A 19,543-nucleotide genomic window follows, 5' to 3' on the forward strand; every position below is an offset into this window, starting at 1 on the left:
ACTGTTGAATAATTTAAAGTAATTAGTGCTTGTAAACTAAATTAGAGGCACTCAAATAAGAGAGTCAAGTACTCAAATACGCAGTAATAGAGTGCTAAGTGAAAAGGATTATTAGAGTCTAAAAATATGTAATGTAAAAAACAGACCACACATACACTGGTAGCAGTTTACCAACTGCTCCTCCATCTATCACAAGACAAAGTCCAGTACTCCACCTCTCCTTCCTTGTCTCCTCTGAACTGCCTCTATCTATTATCCTCTATAGAAGCATTAGGAGTTACTGCTTCACCGGTGGTGCACTGCACTGTTCAAACAGGGCCCACCCCTTGCAATGGAATGCAAGTGTCAACATGCAATAGGCACTACCACTGAGCAGGGTGTGGTGTTTACCTAGGGGAAAGCCACATCCTTCAACCACTTTAATAACTCCGAGCTTCAACGCAGTATTAACTCTAAGATTATTCCAAACCACGCTGTTGAAAGGATTTTGAAACAAACAAAATTAACAACCCCAACCAAACAAAAACCCACACTCCTACTAATGGAATGATTAAGAAACCTGTAATTCTATGGAAATGAGGACTCTTCACATCCCATTGGAGTGAGAGGCTTACAAGGTAGTTGTTTGGTTTTGAAGCAAACCTAAGATAAGAGAAACTCTTCCTTCCCCAACTCAGCTCTAAGAACTATATAAGGAATATAGAGAAAAGATGACTTCTCCCTTGAGCAGAATTACAGGATCAAAAGATACTTTCTGTTAACAGAACAACATAAGAGAGATGAGTTGAATTCCTCCTCTGTATCAATAGCAGCTAGCCCCAGAGACAAGGGGTTATTTAAGATTTTAATTTCCATAATGTAGCCTTAAGAAAGAGAATCAAATTCAAACCTTACATAAGCACGAGTGACTCAACTGAAGACTGAAACTGAAACAAGGCATCTGTCTTCCTGAAGAGTTGTGGGTGTTTGAACAATAGCAAATGTGTTTTACAGAGCATGTTTCCTCTGCCCGGAAGGTAAACGTGTGTTCACCATCAGGATACTGGAGATTCCACCTTTGTAGAAGCATAAACATCAATTGCCAATTATTAAGATGCAAACCTACCTAAAAATAAAGTAAAATAAACAGGGTGTAGTTTATAAAGACAATTTATCTACCAAAATTTTTATCTCATGGTATAAGATTAAAAAAACCCCATAAAAACTTCAAAGAACTTTATACTGTTGGCTCCTAGCAACAGAACTGCAAACCACAGTCCTGTATCTTGCACAACCACCTACACCAGCCTCCTGAAATATGGAGCAAGCAGCAGCTTCTGCCACATTGGACACAGGTAACAAAACCCAAGAGCAACCAATATCAATTTACCAGGGCTCAACAAAGAGAAGACAGGCATTTGAAATATCATTTGCAGATGGGTGATGACCTACACTGGACACAGGGAAACAGGCCACACAGAGAAGTTACTTCATAAGCCAGGACTGAACTTGCTGCCCATCTATTCTTTTTCTTGAAGAATGCAATGTAAAAAGAATATTGGTGACTTGGCTACATTTATCCCATAGTCCCAGACAGCATTGTTGCCTGTAAAATCAGAGGACAGAAAAGACAGACTAGGATCAAGACACAGAACTACAGCAACGGAAGAGGACATATTTCTAGCGATGATGGGGAAAATCCCAATGAATGAACAGGGACAGAAGACAGATGATTAGTGATCTGTCACTCCAGTTTTAATATTGGAATGAGAAATCATAATCAGGACATCAGCCAGCCCTCCTGCTGGAAACAGACTTGGAGACTTGGCATAGTGATTAACAATCATCGGACTGTTAGAGAGCTCAGGACTTGCTCCCTTTCTTGGCTTCTCTGCTGACAGCAAGTAATTTTCTTTGGTCTTGCTACAAATTTTGGGAAAACAACTCATGAAACTGGTATAGGGGCCTGATTAGTGCCCAAATCCAGGCAGACTATTAGGCCAGAGAGAACTCTAGAGGCTTGCTTCTTTCTAACATATAAAATATGCTTCATTATTTTTTCTACTGACTGTCTTACGTAGCCCTGGTGGCATCATGAGCAAGTGACAAGGCAAAAGCACCTGAAAGTCAGGATCTCCACTTTAAAATCCTTTCATAGGTTTTTCAACAGAACAGCAGGATCTGTCCTGAAATGAGTACCTCAGGATTTAACAATTGCTTATTGCTTCTGGGTTGGTACAAAGAAGGCAAAAAAGTTTCTTATTTAAATGCCACAAAGCAAGACAATACAAACTGTATCAAATTATCAGCTCAGAATTCTGATACTCTGCATTTTGCACTATGAAAAGTGAGAGCTGAAGCGTAGGAAGGTTTCTGAGTTTCTTCAGATTACATTTTCCTCTGAACAAAGCTAAGCCTTTGTGGGGTCAGCAACACCATTCCTACAGACCACACATGGGTGGCAAAGGAGGGAGCCCACACCAAGTGGAGCTTATCATGATTAGAACATTAGGGTCAAGTGCACGTAGCCAACAACCCACTCAAAACCCGCACAAGATAACAGCTGATCTGCATGCAAAAACACTGTTCACACAGATTTTTATCCTTTCTGCTGCATCACGTAAGCATACAACTATGGAGAAGAGTACAAAGGCCATACAGACTCCTCTGGCTCTGCCTCTTTCAGAAGATCAGGGTCTCAAAACCCAGATTTCCTGCACAACCAGCAAAGCACAGGAATTCTTTATATGTGTTTAATTCTCTGGTGATTTGCTCCAAGTTACTCACCTCAAAAAAGAGCTGAAACTGTTTGGTTTGCTTCAGATTGAACAACTCTACCAAAAACTTGAGCTGTTTCCAAGGCCAGAAAAAAATTCATACTGACCCCACTACAAAATTTCTAGTGAATTCTCTGAAAAGCTTTTTAACCTTGAATTTTGAGAAAGGAACCTGAAATCTAGGAAAAGGAGTGTCTTCAAAGTAGGAGTAAGGAATGAGGGGAGCAGAAACCAACCTGACAAAGCCTGGCAAACTGTAAGAACCTCAAATTAATCTGCAGTAGACTCTCATTAGTATTTAATTGACTTTTGTGGAGACTGCGGGGCTCAGCACACACAAGGGATCAATGTAGCTCAGCTGTGAGGGATGTGTTCAGCCACACACAGGAGGTGAGCTGTGCACCAGGCAGCTGTGAACTAGGTTTTCCCCACTCCAGAGGGCATCTGTCATGGTGCCTGAAGAAGCTGTCCAAATGCAGCCCTCCTGGGAGTGCTCTCTCTAGCACGGGCACGTTACAGCCGGGCCAGGCAGTGCCGCCTCGCTCCACTGCACACACACCTTGGGAATGGAAGAAAGATGAAACGTCACTGCTAGATGTCAGCACCTTCCACTCCAGGAACGCATTCATAATCCAGAGTTACATTTGTGCTGGAACTTTAATGATGCCTTAAATACAAAACTGAGTACTCAGAAATTAGAAATTCTCAGAATTGAAGTTTTCAGTATGAACTTAAAGACAACCGTTACTGTAGCAGTAGACAGTTTTCCAAATTTTAGTGAATTTGTTTTCACAACCTGTTAAGTGAAGTGTTTTATTCATATCTTATAGGGACAAATACTGAAGGAAAGATAGGTTAATATGAAAAACACACACTAATTTTGAAAGCTTAAACTGAGGTGTCAACTTTTGCTTTTCCTAATACCCAGTGTTATACAATACTGTAGAACAGTGTTGTAGAACAGCTCCCATTAACTTTGGCTGCATGTACAAACGTTCAGTGTTTCTGCTAGTAAGGCTCACTCTCAAGTTCGTCAAAAGGAGAATAAAAAAATAAAGTTATTGGCCATGGTGAAAGTCTCCATAAATAACTTCCCTAGTCTCTTCCCAGGCAAGAGGGACTGTGAAACTGTGAAAGGCAGCAGGTCTCCACATCAGCATTCAGCAGTGCTAAACTGGGAAGTCAGCCTTTCCCTTCCTGTGATCTGCTGCAGAACTATCTGTGAATAAACAGAGGTTCTGCAATACATGTCATCAGTCACTGTGGAACTGTAACTTATCCTTTGAGTTGACTGAAAATATAGAACGGTTGAAAGTCATGAATTCTGTGCATCAAGTGCTACGCCTGCTTGTAATGAAAGACAGTAGAACATTAACATACCCACACTGCAGGCACATGAGTTCTTTCATTATGTATACTTTCAATGTTTGACTGATGATTTCTTAATATAGTTGTCACATGTTCTCCTCCTTTTTCCTGAGAATGTATTTTCCTTGAATTTTAAAGCAATAATCTGCTTGCCTATTAAGTTTTGCTCTTCTCTCTAGTCCTTCCTCTCGCATTTCTAGTAGCCTTCCCAACCCCTGTCAGTCACTCCCCCTCTGTCTGGGGGAGTGTACATAACCTGAACCTATTACAACCCTCTTATTTCCCTCATCTCCAAAGCTTTGCTCTTGAGTAGCCTGCATTAGAACCTTGCAGCTACCCTTTGCAACATGTGTACCCATAAGATGGGTCATTTGAAAGCACAAGACAGTACCACTACCTGTGCCACATGCTCTGAGGATCTTTGAAGATTTTCAGCAGAGGTGGCGATTTCACAGCACCTGAAGAGGTTCCAGTAGTGGAACGTGTTGACACATGGCACTGTTGCTCCCTCCATTTCCAATGTGCTGCAGAGTGAGCCAGTGCTGGCTGGTGCTGGTGAGAAATGCCTTCTTGTAGGGGAAAACCCAATTCACTGCTGCCTTGTGCACAGCTGAGCCTCCTCTAGCTCACCTCCTGCACCTGGAGTGGGATGGCTGAACACACCCCTCATGGCTGAGCTCCATCAATCTCCTGTGTACCCACAACACACAGACTGTGACTGGCACCAGCACCTCTAAGGTGAGAAGCAGAAGCCTGCATTTGATTCAGCATTCCACCACAGGAAGCAAAAGAAGTAGAGCACAGAAAAGTAGTGCTGTCTTGAGTGAACATCACTAGAAAGAACAACTGCAGTGTTCTCAGCTATATGGAGCTGCTTGAAAAGAGCTGAGACACAATGAAAGCTGTGTTCTCTGTAGCAGCCCAGAGTAGTGAATGCAGCTCTAAGACTGGATCACTTTATGTTGGGATGTGGCAGAGACCAGGAGACAAAATCAGTTATCTTGATAATGAATGATGATTTTTTACCATCACTGAAAACAAAGACCTCTCTCTATGCAATGTTCAATGTAATTTATCAAGAGACATTATTCTTATCACATGGAAGTTGTATGAAACAGTTTCTGCTGATATATCCCAAGTGAACTGTGCCATTCCCACGAACTATCTCTTACAGTTCTACAACACCCCAGCTTCCTGTTAATCCTCTGGATGAATCAGACACATTTCAGTACCAATGACACCCAGACATAACATGTTTCTATACATACTCTTTATCACTTGTAACCACACCTCTGTTAGAATGTGGCTCATGCACAGATGAGGTCAGAAGGCTGAATAAGAACGGCAGACTGAAGTTATACGTGAGTAAAATAAATGTGCTATTAATGGGCTAAGGTAAACAGTTTAAAGTGTTTGCATCACTGCATCACCTTACTTAGATATTTCAGCCTGTAAATATGGAGTGCTCCTGGATTCTGGGTTAATGCCAGGCTCCCACAAAGCAGCGCCTGTGTCACGCTTGCTATAGTCACCAACTGGCTTGGAGAGTCTGTCCCAAGCTCTAAATCTGGATCATGTCAAGTCTATGATCACTGCTTCAAATGAGTTGTCGATTTGTCTTTGGCTAACTTCTTCCCAAGCTTGCCAAGGAACAGAAGATTTGCTAACAAACAACAATAGCCAGGCCCGATGGGTTCAGGATAGGTTTCTACAGCATCAGTTTCACACCTCCATGTTTTAGAATCTAAAAGATTTCATCCCTTGTGAGAAGCTCAGTATTCATCAGTACAAAGATCCACTCAAATGCTACTGGTTATGTGTAACCCCAGAAATTCTCCATTACTGACAGGAATGAATCAGTTAAGCATCGGAAAAAATACACTAAAGTATTTGCTAGCCTGACACTGGATGAACAGGTAGCCTCTCCCAGAAGGAGTTGATGGAGATTAACACCTGCTCCCACTCCCCTCTTTTTTATTATATTTTCCCCCAGGTACACTATGCTTTGGACAGACAATGCCATCTTACCCAATTTTTGAGCTTTTGAGATGAAGCTCTGTCGGTAGAGAAGAACACTTAAAAATTAAATTTAAATCTACACTATGCAAGATCCAAATTAACATGGACTGACAAGCCAATTTTCTCTGCCTCAGCACCCTTTTGCTGCATGAACAACCTTGACTGTGAAGAAAGAAGAGAGACCTGACTGCTGTGTACATAAGATCACCTTTTCCTTCCTAGATGTGTAATGTTAACATTACTTTTTCTGCCACTACATTTCATAGATAATCACTACAAAATGCTGCATGATGATCCTTAGTTTTTCTCAGCCTCTGTTAAACAAAACAACTATCTACCACATAAATACAATGTGCATTCTTAGCTTCCAACCTTAATTGCATTACACTGTGAGCATTTAACAAAACCGATTTAACACCTTCCATTTATAATAAACCTTAGGTGTGAGTTGAGGTAATTTTTGAATATGTTTTCTACCACACTAATTACACGTGGTAATCAAATTAACCAGTTAAAAAACATTCACTCTAATTAAACCAGTCTAACAGGGTAATAGTGTGAGAACCCAAAAACATGCAGATATGCAAAATTTCCAAACTATTGCTCCAGCCACTACACTTTTTCCTTTTAAGACTGGCATGGGTTTTCACAAATAAATCTGCTGAAAAATATACTTATTTTTAAATCTGAGAAAAATATACTTAGGTATGACCTCTTTAAATATGCATCACCCAGTGATGAGGAGTTGCTATTAGTGTTTTCCCACCTTTCCAGTTGTAACATGCATTATAAGGAGGTTTGAACTATAAAAGTGGACGTACAGAGAAACTTCTATGGCACACCCAACAGCAGCTCCATAAGGAAAAAGTTATCACAGAGAGTTCTTTCAACTTTAGACTGTATGCCCAAACAACACATCCTTTAATATGTGAAAAATGAAAACTATCAGAGCAAAATTGATTCAGAAGAGAAGAATCTTGTAATCTCTAAGTCACCATTTCAGATATATCCAGGATTAGAAACCCTTATCTGATAAGGCATTTAATTGTCTCTCTCTCTCAACTGATTTAGAAAGAGCTAAGTCGTTTCCTTATAGACAAGAATCCACATTACTAAAAGTCACCATTAGACCTGATACTGCTGATGTTTTGATAGACTCCACCACTTCAATGTACAGTGGTGAAGAATTCATCCTCAAACTGAGAGATGGCTCTCAGTTCAGAGTTTTGTTCCAAGTACTGTGCAAATACAGAAAATTACTGCTGTTCACCTCAAATTCATTCTGTACACTACAGGAAGATTTTAGTATTTGGGACTGTCATTATACATCTGCATGTTTTTAGCAGCACAGGATATATTCCCTTAAAAGCAGATGTTTCATGAGCAGAACACTGGAGAACCTTAATTTCTACTTGACTGGTATCTACTGTCCTGCCCTCGCCAGAGTATCTACAGCTCATCACTGTCCTCTATAAACTTGTTCCAAAAGCCCTCTAACCTCCCTAACATTTCCACAACTCCTCATAACTTCCTCCCTTTCACCCCTGTGCCTCAACCAGCACCTTCCACATTCTCTAACCTCACCAGCCCACAGCACTGCATGATCCCTCCCAGACTTTCTCCTAATTGCCCTCAGGAGAGGAGACACTACCTGCTGCAGCTGGATCCAGCATGGAAGCACCTATGGATTAATCGGTACGCACGTGCCAATTTGCCAGTCAACAAGCAAAACAGAAGACAGCTGTTTATCTCCTCTGGAACCTTCTCCCCCAGAGGTGAAAAAGTGTGCACTTATTTTGGTTTCCTCTCTTTCACCCAGTCTGACCTTTGGGAAACTTAAAAGAGCTCTTGAAGAAACTTTGAGATGTCTATGCCACTGCCAAATTTGGCTGAAACCTACTAAAGCAGTTTAAATTGAATTGATAGAGTGATTACACAAGCTTTCTTTCCTTTGGAGAGTAGGCTAAAATCCCATTAACAGTCTTACTTATGTCATCCCATCATTCCTATTCTTCATTTAAAAATAACAATTTTATTCCACTGCATTAGCTTATGTAACCCACCCCTGAGCCAAAGTAGTTGAAACTTTCATTCTGTATTTATTAATTTATTTAGTTAGCTATTAAGTGTGTGTGTCTTTCTATACACTTGTCCATTTTAAGGTACTAGACATTATGAAAAATAACATCAAGAAGATCATTGAAACCAAACCAAATGCACTTTACTAATGAATATCCCCCAAAGTTTCCGGACTGGTATCATTGCAGGCAAGAATTGAACTGCTTTTTCTCTAGCAAACTGTCAGCTGTTCTCATGGTTACGGTTCCAGGAATTTGGAATGACAGGTCACAGTTATGAAAATGAGCAGATTTATTTGGCATGTTTCAATCTAGTAAATAACATTCTCCTATAACGAGGACAAGAGGCTGCTGTACATTATCATGGTGTTTATTCTCTGTGAAAACCACTCTTTAAAGTCTCTGTCCCAACAAAGAAGGTGCTAACCAGACTTTGTACTTCTTAAAACTGCTCATTCACAGAATGAAGAGAAGAATATATAACTCTTGTATCCTCTCCATTACCATAAAGGCACCACTGGTGTTTTCACTGCAAGATTCAGCTGTGTATATACACCTCCCAGATGGCATGCAGCAAGGCTACAAAAGTATGCTTCCCATTTAAACACAGGAATGTTAGCTTTTGCCATAGGGTAAAATCTATTCCGTCAATTGGCTATTTAAAAAATAACCAATATTTCTTCTTTTAAGTTAACTGCCAATAGTTGCAAAGCTCCAAATATGGCATTATGCAGTTTCCACTAGCACAGCTTTGCACAACTGGTTTTCACTAGACCCCAAGTTGAACAAACAGGACAGCAGCAGAATAGTCTTCTCTCATATTTCCATTCCTTCATTGTTAGAAGGGTCTTCCTTCAGGAAAGCCAGGACAGCCCAGTTTCAAAGCCTCTGCTAATTATTGCAAAATGGCATGAATAACTTATGCAGAGAAACTGGAACATCACCCACTGAGCTCCTCTCCAAGGTGGGCCTGCCCAGATGTGAGCGAGCAGCACTTTGTCCCAGCGGAGCCAGGCTGGGACTGCACTGTCATCATCAGCCATCGGCCCCAAGGTATTCACTGCCCCCACACGGGCCCCAGCACTCCAGGGACGTGCCCACGTACTGTTTCTCAAGAAGAAACAAAAATTTAATGTCGTCATGATGTGTCAATCCATCCAGCCCCAAATGCTATGTGAAACACTTAACTGAATCACTCATCCTCTTGGAAAATTGATTTCCAAGTGAACTACCAAGGAGAACTGTCCTCCAATGAGTACAGTCAGAGACAGCACTCCCAGGCTTATCATCCTGGGATTTAAGGCCTGAGAATTCCAGGGCAGAAAGCTCTGGACACGGAGACTCCTGGGCTTCACATCTCACACACAGTCCTGCACAAGTAGCTTGAGAGCCCACAGTATTTCAGATTCAGCTGGGTCTTGATCTCTGGGTCAACAGTAGGGAGGCCTGGGAGGGCCTTCCTCAACCTAGGTCTCAAGTTCCTGGGTCTCCAGATGGAAGCCTTGAAGCTCTGATAACAGGAACATTATCAGAACTTCTACTCCCACAGTCGAAGACCTGGGCAAGTTTCCAAGGTCCCTGGTAGGCACTGGGGAGCCTGGTAGGCTTGACAATCCAGCAGTTCTCTGAGCACTGGTCTGAGCTTAATCATAAGGTGACATATAATCATAAGGCTCCAAATTAACTTCTTATATTTCTTGAGAAAAGTCTCAGGGAATTTCCCAATACAGGAGAAATTTTAAAGTGTCAGAATTTCCCATGAATTAGGAAACAGTAAATTTGGCCCACCTCTGATTTCAGTTTCCTTCAGAAGAGTCTCTACGCTTTGTGTTACACTCTTAGAACAAGCCTTCACCTACTAAAACACACTGGAAATAAATATAAACAAAAAGTTCCAAATTGCCTCTAAATAAAATCTTCAAAACATAAAACCATTCCATGGACTATCCTAAAATTTGTAGTTATTTTCACTTGCATGTGCATGCCTTGAACCCAAAGCCTTCCATTCTAAAACAAAGAGTCATCCTGCCTCAAGATTTATGGGTTTTGAAAAGGACACATCCTGTAAAGTTAAACCCCCAGAGATTCTAAACATAGACTCCAACTTTGGCACGGTATGAAGTCACTGTTTTGCTGAAGAAACAAGACTGGACAGCATTGCCCAGTACCAAAAGACATCAATCACAAGAACTGTCCTGAATGCCTCCAGGTATTGGTGAGCAAACAGTGTGGCCACTTGAGATGAAGGGCAGTGCACCTGACCACAGGAGAAACAGCAGAGTCCTGGGATTCAAGCTCCTGGTGGGTAATACAGCAAGGAAGGGAGGCATGAACCATGTAAGCAGTCACTGAGCAAGTAAGCCTGCTAATTTATTAGGTAGTGCCATGGTTTAGTGCTGGTTTAGAGTCCTAGGTACCAGTCCCTGCTCTGGTTTGACAACCTGCCACAGAAGGGATAATGAGATAAAGAAAACCAGCCAGAATGCAAGCTCCTGGTGCACAGCTTGCCCCATCTTCCCCTACACTGCAGGTATGGAAACGTAACTCAGCCTTTTAAAACATCAAGTATTTTACTTGAGATGAAGGAATACTTTACCAAGGAGGCATTAAACTGTCCGGCAGCTGCACGAAACTTTGGAAAACTGAAAAAACTTTTTCAAAAACTGAACTGTTATAATAGTATCAAAATTCTCATTTTCCCACACACCTAAATGAACAAGACGGTCTCTCAGAGTTTAAAACATTTATAATACAGATATTTTTAGTGTGTCTATAAATCAATGTTATAGATCTTCTTTTAATATTTTATTTTCTTGTAATTAAAAGGTGACTATAAAGACTTACTAAAAGAAAGTAGTACCACTCACATGATACGTGCATGTCAGACTACAGGGAAGGATACACTCCCAATCATTTAGGTCTCAACACAACATTCACTACCAATGACTTCAGAGATGCAGAAGCATAACCTTTGAGGTAGCTCAGCTTCTCATCTGAAGAATCAGTTTTGCTTCAGTCTGCATTCACAGACAGTTTAACTAGCTGCCACCATGCCATCTCAGTGCTCTCTTACCGCTGAAGCATCATCACTTAATTCTTGCTCCCCGTTAACCACACACACTGCCATGGCAGGGATATTGAGCTAAATGATCCCGTGGCCCTTTATTATCTTTCATTTCTGTTCTCCTGATACTTTCACAAAATCACATAGCATGATAGTGATTTTGTGAAAGCACATAGTTCTAGAAAAGAAAGCAAAATAACAGTAATTTTTTTCCCCTGCAAACCAGATTCCATCTCAGAATCAAAAGTACAAACTAAATATTATTATTATTACAGGTTTCTTGATACTCAAAATGACAAAGTACAAAACCCTTTTGTTTTTTTCTCTTCCAAAATCAGGCCACAAGTTGATGCAAACAAAACCAATATTGTGCACAGCATTTTAGTTCCTGTACTATGTGTCCTCTACAGTAGTAAACCCACAATTACCATGAGAAAAGTCCAGCTGGAGGTATCACCTACAAGTTGCATTACTTCTTCTTTATACCTTTTTTATCAAAGCATATGTTCTGCTTGAAAACAATTCAGCACCAATGAATTGGCAGGAGAACAACAATTTAAGCAGTGGTGTCACTGAAGGTGGGAGGGGGAATTCACTAAAGCTACATTTTTCAAGTACAAAATGCTGAGAAGCACACTATATGGAGCCAGGCAAATGTATATCAAAGATCATGAAAAAGCAACTAACTACATGCCTTTAAAAGCACACTTCATGGATGAAAGCTGCCAAATTACAGAGGGGATTTACTGAGAAAAATGTGTTGCTGCCAGAATGGACAAAAGCATGCATTCTATCCATTCCAAGCTCCTCCCCATCTCCTGTCATGCTCGCAGCAAGAAGCGGCTCAAAAATTGACAACCACAGACTCCAGCACTGAAAGAGAAAAAAAATACCTGCTGGGAAATGCCTGGAATTTTTTTATTTTGAGCATTTGACACAGGAGACTGGAAAAAAAGAAAAAAAAAACAACAAAACGTCCACTTATGATCAAATAACATCTCCCCATTCTTGGGACATGAAGTACCAATGCACAGCAGAAAGAAACAGCGTACACCTGGCCGGGTTTTTGAGGAGCCCACGTGCAGAAGCGCTTTTCCAATAGTGCACCGCAGCGCTCTGCTGCCGGCCCGGGACAGGAGTTTCCCGGAGTTTGCGAGGAGTTGGGTCACGGAAACCTCACTCCAAGCGGGAGCATCTGGTGTCCCCTGAGGAGCCCGGGAGGCGCCCGGCCAGGCTGGCCCGAGGAGGGGGCAGCGCGTCCCGGGCGAACCGCTCACCCCGCGCCCCTACCTGACTGGTGTCCTCGCCGTGCTCCAGGTGCACGATGCCCTGGCTCCTACACTCCGTGTCGCTCAGCACGTCGTCCTCCGAGTCCTCCAGGAGGGACGAGGAGCCGGTGGAGGAGACCGAGGAGTTGGACAGCCGGCGGGACTGCAGGTGCAGCGAGCTGCCCGTGCTCAGCCCGCCGCCCTCCGGCCGCGCCGGCGGCGCCTGGGGGCTGCCCTGCGCCTCCTCGCTCTCCTCGGCGGTGACGGTGAGCCGGGGGATGACGGGCGGCAGAACCCCGTTCGGGGGTCGGCAGCCCCTCTTCGGCCGGTCGGGCAGCTGCCGGGCGGCGGCGGCGGCCACGGCGGCGCAGCGAGCCTCGAAGAGGGAGCAGAGCTCCCCCACGGTGAGCCGCTTGGCCCGGCTGAGCTCCGGGCTGCTGTGCAGCCCCGCGCGGGGCTCCATGGCGGGCTCGGTGCCGGGCGCCTCCCGAGCAGCGCTCCAGGACCGGCGGCCGGAGGCGCGCATGGGGGAGCGCCGCGCCGCCGCCGGGGAAACTTCTTTGTGGCTCAGTCAGTCTCCCGCGGCTGCCCGGAGCCCGGCGGAGAGGCGCATCTCCAGCCCGCCCTGCCCGGGCAGCTCTGAGTCACCCTCGGCGACAGCCCGAGGCTGCTACCCTGCCCGCTGACCCGGCGCCAGGGCCACGGGGCCGCGCTGAGCCCGCCCGACCGCCCGCCCGCCGCCGCCGCCCCGCTCCGCCTCGGCGCTGAGGGGAGGGGCGAATCGAACCGCGTCGAGTCGAGCGGAGCGGCGCCGCGGGAGCCCCTGCCCGCCCCTTCCCGCCGCCTCCACCAGCACCAGCACCGCCCTTTTGGTTTCGCTTTCCCTGCGGCGGCCCCCGGGGAGCGGCCCGGGGCTGTCCCGGTGCCCGCCTTACCTCAGCGCCGCCGCTCCCGCCCGCCGCCCCTGGCCGGGCCGCGGCTCCCCGGGCACGGCGGCTGCGCAGCGCGGGGCGGCGCGGCCCCACAGCCCAGCCCCGGCCGGGGACGCGGGGGAGGCGGCCTTTGACCCTCCCTGGGGATCTCCACCCTCTCAGCGCTGCGCCTGGCCGTCGAGGGTCCGCCTGTGACCGTCCCCTCGGTGCGCGCTGACACCGGGGGGCACCTCCGGGCCTCCTCCTCGGCTGCCCTGACGGGACCGGGGCACCCTGAGGGGGCTCAGCGCTCCCTGAGGGGGCGGGGGTATGGCCGGGCCGGCAGCAGCCCGCGGGGAGCGGGTGGCGGTGCCTGAGGGGCGGTGCGGGTTCCCCCGCCTCGGTACAGCACCCCCGGCGGGCCGGGAGCGGCGGGACGGGGGGACGGGGGCGTGGGGCAGCACCCTGAGGAGCCCGAGGGGTCTGTCAGTCAGCGCGTCACCCACAGAGCGCTGCTCAGGCAGGTTGCCTTAAGCCGCCGGTTGCTGCGATACCCCAGCCCCCTTTAGGAACGAATTGACACCCCCCTGCCTTGGTGCTTCTCGCCTGCTGAACTCCCACTCTTTGCCTAAAATGTAACCCGTGCTGGGCTGCGGCGTGTGTTGTAATTGTAGCTATTGAGACCTTTGGAACAGGAAAGGCGTTCTGCCGTGGGGTTACATCAGCTGAAATGATTACTAAAATTAATAATTTTGGAAAACCAAATGCTAAAGTCTTCAGCTGAGTTTTTGCTCATTTATCTCATAGTTTCCTTGTACTCTCCCATCTGTCTCTCACCATCTGCTCTCTCTTGCCTGGAGCTTGGGCTGGGAGCTCCTTACAGAAGGGGCTGTGGAGCTCCACACCCAACAGTCCCAGCCCGGGTCACTGCTGGCACTCCTCCCTCCGCTGGTGCTATAAATTATTTGTCAACCTGTCTTGTGATTCGGTCAGATTTTTTGGCTGCAATTGATTATTTTATAGCCTGGCCTTTGAAAAAACCTGTTCCAAAAGGCACAACGCAACATGCATTTTCCGGAGGTGGCTGCTGTGCTTCTCACAGGGCCCACAGCTTGTGAATGCTTAGGAGCAGACAAAAAGGCAGCTGGGAAACTTCATAAATAGTCAGTCATCTTTGGACACTTTTCTGGAACTAGGTGGTGCCTAGACAGGAATTTGGGCAGTCTGGATTTTTAGCTTAAATGGCCAAGCCTTGTGGTGGAGTTAGTTTTGTGTAGAAGCCGTTGTGGGAGTTCTCCCAAGGTGTATGTGATGGGGGAGGCAGAGCTGACAGCTGCCACCAAATTACGTGAAAACACAACCAGCAAAGTGCACAGTAAAATGGTTGGCAGTGCAACTTTTCTCCAACAGCCAGTGAGAACACCAAAGCACTTGTAGGAGGGTATTCCTTCATGGTAGACTGCAATGGGTTTACTTTCTTTCTGAAAGAAGGTAGTCATTGCTTTTATTATTAATTTTGCAATTAATTCCAAATTTCATGTAGCAGAAAGGCAGTCTCAAAACATGAAAATTGATCATACCTAAAATATACCTAAAGTCATAGCAGTTTAATCAAAAGCATGATTTTATAATTGATGGTTTTATAAGAATACTCAGTAATAAATTTATAGATAGAGCAGAAAATGCAGAGGGCAGTTTTAAATGGGCATTCAAGACTGTGCACACACACAGGTTGGACCCATGTAACTCTTTTATGTCACTGTGCCACATTCTGCATGTAGATAAGCAAGCTGGAAAAATATATTTATTCACAGAGAGGGATTACGTGTGAGCTTTCACAGGGCAAACAGGAACCCTTCAGGAGAGCCCTGCTGCAAATGGAAGGACATTGCAGTTTCCAGTCTCTTTTAGCCGTTGCTCTCTCTGCTGATTCTGCAGTTACAGGATTATTTGTGGTCTGTGATTAGGAAACTTTATTTAGGAAACCTTAACCTTGGCAACGGTTCTGGGACTACCAACTCAGTTCAGTTATAAAATACCATTTAAAAGATTTTACTTTCAGCTAATGAAGATGGAAACAAAAACAGGCAATACATTATCATTTTAATAAATACATGTATAAAAACTGCACGTTTATAATATTGATTAGTGATGATTGCTTGGATAAGGTTAGATGGGTTTAATTGACTTCATTTATAGCATATCTGCTTTAGAGAGCTTCTGATCTCTGAAGTTTGCATAAAATTTAACTCAAAATCTTTCAAAGCTACCTGGACAATAAAGAGATTCTTCAGTCAGTATCATCACATTTCTTTGTAATTGTACAGCTGTTTTAACAAATGGAATGGTACTCTGTGTCCCGAGAAAGTGCTAGTGGCTTGTACTTTTCTCTTGTGAAATCCTGCATTCCTGACAGGACAGGGCTGCCTACGTCCACTGGTGATGCTTGCCAAGAGTTTGCTCTGATAAGATACAGATAAAAATGTCCCTGTTGTACAGATGGGTGAACTGATAGACAGTACATGAGTTGACTACAGAAATATAGTTAGGAGCAGGAACAGGGAGCTTCAGATTTGCTCTGTGCTACTGTAGCCACCAGATCACGTTCCCACCTCCGGGAGTGAGGCGTTTTGCTTATCGCAGTCGTTCTGGCTCCTATCGGTACTGCTGCACACTGCCAGGGTTTCACATTTCACACACGCCTGCTACAAAAACAGCTTTCTGCCTTTATTTATATTGGCAAAAATAAGAGTCTATTTCATCCCAGTGAAATCCCTTTCTAAACATTGTTATCATTAACATATTGCTTATTTCTACTTCCTTTCAGTTTGTGTTCCCATGGGGCATCTAAGCCTTGACAATACAGGGGCAAAGATGCAACAGACATTTCTAAGTAGATTAGAAAGATTTCATGAAGACGACAGTTTGAATATGATCTAGAGGGGAGCCTTGGGTTTAACTTGGCCTGTGTAGAACATACATAATTGGTCACTGCCCACATGAGATTTCTCAGAGATGTTAGAGCATGACAGCTGAGAAATGCCGCCTTCAATTCCATGCTGAGCATAACCTCAGAATGCCTGAGGAGTACTTGAGAGCTGTGATTTGCAAGTCTGTCTTGGATCCAACAAACACAAGCATTTATTAGTAGTTACCATATCTCCTTCAGGATATAGCTGGGGAGAAAAGAAGTTGGGTGTGTTTTTATACAGAAAGCTACTTTTTCCAGAACTGGAAGAAAGGCATGTGGCCAAGCTGGCTGTGCCTAAGGGAAGATCCCAATTCGCCCACAGCCATTCATGCCTGAGGCAGAGTTTCCCCTCCATGGCTGGCAGAGGAGCAGCAGCAGGGACAGCAGGCAGCCTCAGTGGTTCATCACCAGCTCCAAAGGGGCTGGGGACCCTGGTTACATATTTTAGTTGTTCTGTCTTTGCTGTTCACTAGACGAAGTGAGCAAGTTAGTGCATGTTACAGCCATGTCCTCTTTAGGTCATACAAACACAACCAGATCAAATTATGCAAGTACACAGCTGCTGCGTGCAATAGGAGAATCAGGCTCCAAACATGAGTCATATCACATGAAAAGAATTGCTGCAGTTAGTGGGAGCTCTTTATTTTTGGGATTAAGTTTTGTAGGCTATTTGCCAAAACTCTCTATGCAAGACATTTATGTATTTTTGACATAAACTCTGGACATCTAATAAATGAAAGCCATATCAAAAAGAAAAAAAGGGAGAATGTCTTTTTACCTAAGAAGAAGCAAAACTGTAAGTGTATGGATCAGACGAATCTACAGAAAAGATTATGAAAAACTATGAAGGTCCCCTCGTGGCTGGAATTAAAATTACATTTCCAAGTCACACCTGCGCAAAGTACCTCAAACTATTCAGCTAATTCACATACTTAAATTGGAGAGCAGGAGACAACACACCTCAGGCAGTGGCATCAGTCAGATGCCACTGCCCCCTTGGAAAAATGAGTGCAAGTGTTTGAGATCATGAAGTGATAGCTATGGCAGTGAGAAAGAACACAAAGGAGGGAGAATACAGGGGAGGAAGGAGTGTGCACAGCACCCCAGCTAACAAAGTGTCTGCTGGTGTATGGAGCATAGGGTTACTCTATGAGAAAGGGTAGGGATGTACTCTGGAAAGAAAGAGCTACACAGGAAGTGAGGATCACCAGAGAGAGGGAAAAACCTGAGAGAAAATACATTTTTCTCCTACACCTGCATCATCTCATGCTGCAGCCAGTTACTGTTCTTCACCATGAAAGAGAAATGACTTTTCTTCTCATTTCCCTCTCACTACTTTTATCCCTCACATTCTTCCTGCTGGCCTGGGGGCCAAGATATCCAGGGAATAAAATAAAATGGGGGAGAAGAAAGGGCCCCAGGTATAGTATTCTGTGACAGGAAAGTGCTGAAAGGAGTAACCAAGTAGCAGCATCACTGGCAGCAGGTTGTTGGTTTGGCATGTGAATTGTGCACTCCCTCCTCAAAGCTCCTGTAGCTCCATAGAAGAGCATCTGTGATACTCTCATGGTTTCTGCTTATGTCTTCCCTGTTTTTGCCTAAAATAAAGGATTTATCTTGCACAGCTGGCATTTCAGCAGAAAATCTACACAAAGAATATCATGTGTTTGAGCTGATTACAGGTAACACTCCCTAACAAACACATTCCTCGTAGTTCCTTGTGAGCTGATTGTGAGAACTTCAAAATGAAGGTTTGATTTAAACATAATTACTTCAGTGAAGCAACTTCTTAGATTTACATTTCAAGTAAGCATAGTTGTTATTTTTGTTATTTTTGACTAGCCATTTTTAACCTCTCAGAACACTGGGACAAATTTGCCTGTATTTTTGGTGACACATCAAATTTTGTGGACTTATTCCTGGTTTATAATGCTGTAAAGAAGAGGTGGATGTATTTCATTGTGAATACAGACAGATAGTTTCACCTGTTTAATTTCACCTGCTCATCCTGCAGTCTGTGAGTGTGCTTAAAGAACAAATCATGGTTCTTCTCTATCATTAAAAAACATCTTCAGCAAAAGACTATTCCACTTCTGGGACATTTAAAGGAATAAACTATTGTGGTGGTTTGGCTCTGACTGGATTCCAGGTGCCCACCAAAGCCACTCACTCTATCACTCCCCTCCTCAACTATACAGGGAAGAGAAAATATAATGAAAAGTCATGGGCTGAGATAAGGTCAGGGAGAGATCATTCCCTGATTACCATCACCAGCAAGACAGACTCAACTGGGAGAAATTATTTCAATATTTATAATTAATTATAATTAATTTAATGATTTATAATTAATATCAATCAATATTGGACTAAGACAATGAGAAGTAAAACAAAACTTAAAATCAGTTTCTCCCCCCTTTCTTTTTCCTGGGCACTATTTAATTCTCAATTCTCTACCTTCTTCCCACCAGAGAAGCAGGGAGACAGGAATGGGGGTTATGGTTAGTTCATCATGGTTATTCCCACAGGAATGGGGGTTGTGATCAGTTCATCAAGTGATGAACTAATCACAACCCCCATCAAGGGACTCCTTCCCCTGCTCCAGTGTGAGGTCTCACCCACAGGAGACAGTCCTCCTCAAACTTCTTCAGCATGAGTCCTTCCCACAGACCACAGTTCTTCACAAACTGCTGCAGTGTGGGTCCCTTTCCATGAGCTGCAGTCCTTCAAGAACAGTGTCCAGCCTGGATCCGCCACAGGGTCACAGGTTCAACCAGCAAACCTGCTCCAGCATGGGCTCCACAAGTTCTGCCAGGAGCTGCTTCATCCTGGGCTTCCAGCAGGTCACAGCCTCCTTTGGGTATCCGCCTGCTCCATCTTGGGGTCCTCTGGGGCTGCACCCCCATTGACCTCCATGGGCTGCAGGGACACAGCTGTCCCACCATGGTCTGCATCACAGGCTGCAGGGGAGTCTCAGCTTCAGTTCCTGGAGCACCTGCTGCCCCTCCTTCTGCACTGACCTTGCTGTCTGTGCAGTTGTTTCTCTCGCATATTCTCACTTCTCTCTTCTGTGCCTGCAAGTACTTTGGCATAATAACACTTTTTACCTTC

The 19,543-nt window shown here is 44.5% G+C and overlaps 1 protein-coding gene across 2 annotated transcripts in view; it reads right to left on the reverse strand.

The window, feature by feature from the left end:
- ITPKA (inositol-trisphosphate 3-kinase A) overlaps positions 1-13,118 on the reverse strand; it is a 39,079-nt gene extending 25,961 nt beyond the window's left edge. Inside the window, exons 1-2 of one of the 2 annotated variants that reach the window (XM_083864101.1) lie at positions 12,576-13,118; positions 12,179-12,229 (exon numbers count right to left, since the gene is read on the reverse strand). In XM_083864101.1, the coding sequence (XP_083720227.1) occupies positions 12,179-12,229; positions 12,576-13,079 (555 nt within the window). In that variant the 5' untranslated portion in view covers positions 13,080-13,118. The remainder of the gene's footprint in view (positions 1-12,178; positions 12,230-12,575) is intronic. The other variant, XM_083864102.1, reaches the window with a different exon arrangement.
- Between the last annotated feature and the right edge of the window lie 6,425 nt (positions 13,119-19,543).

This window comes from Zosterops lateralis (assembly GCF_965231275.1).
Source record: "Zosterops lateralis genome assembly, chromosome: 6".
Taxonomy (NCBI): domain Eukaryota; kingdom Metazoa; phylum Chordata; class Aves; order Passeriformes; family Zosteropidae; genus Zosterops; species Zosterops lateralis.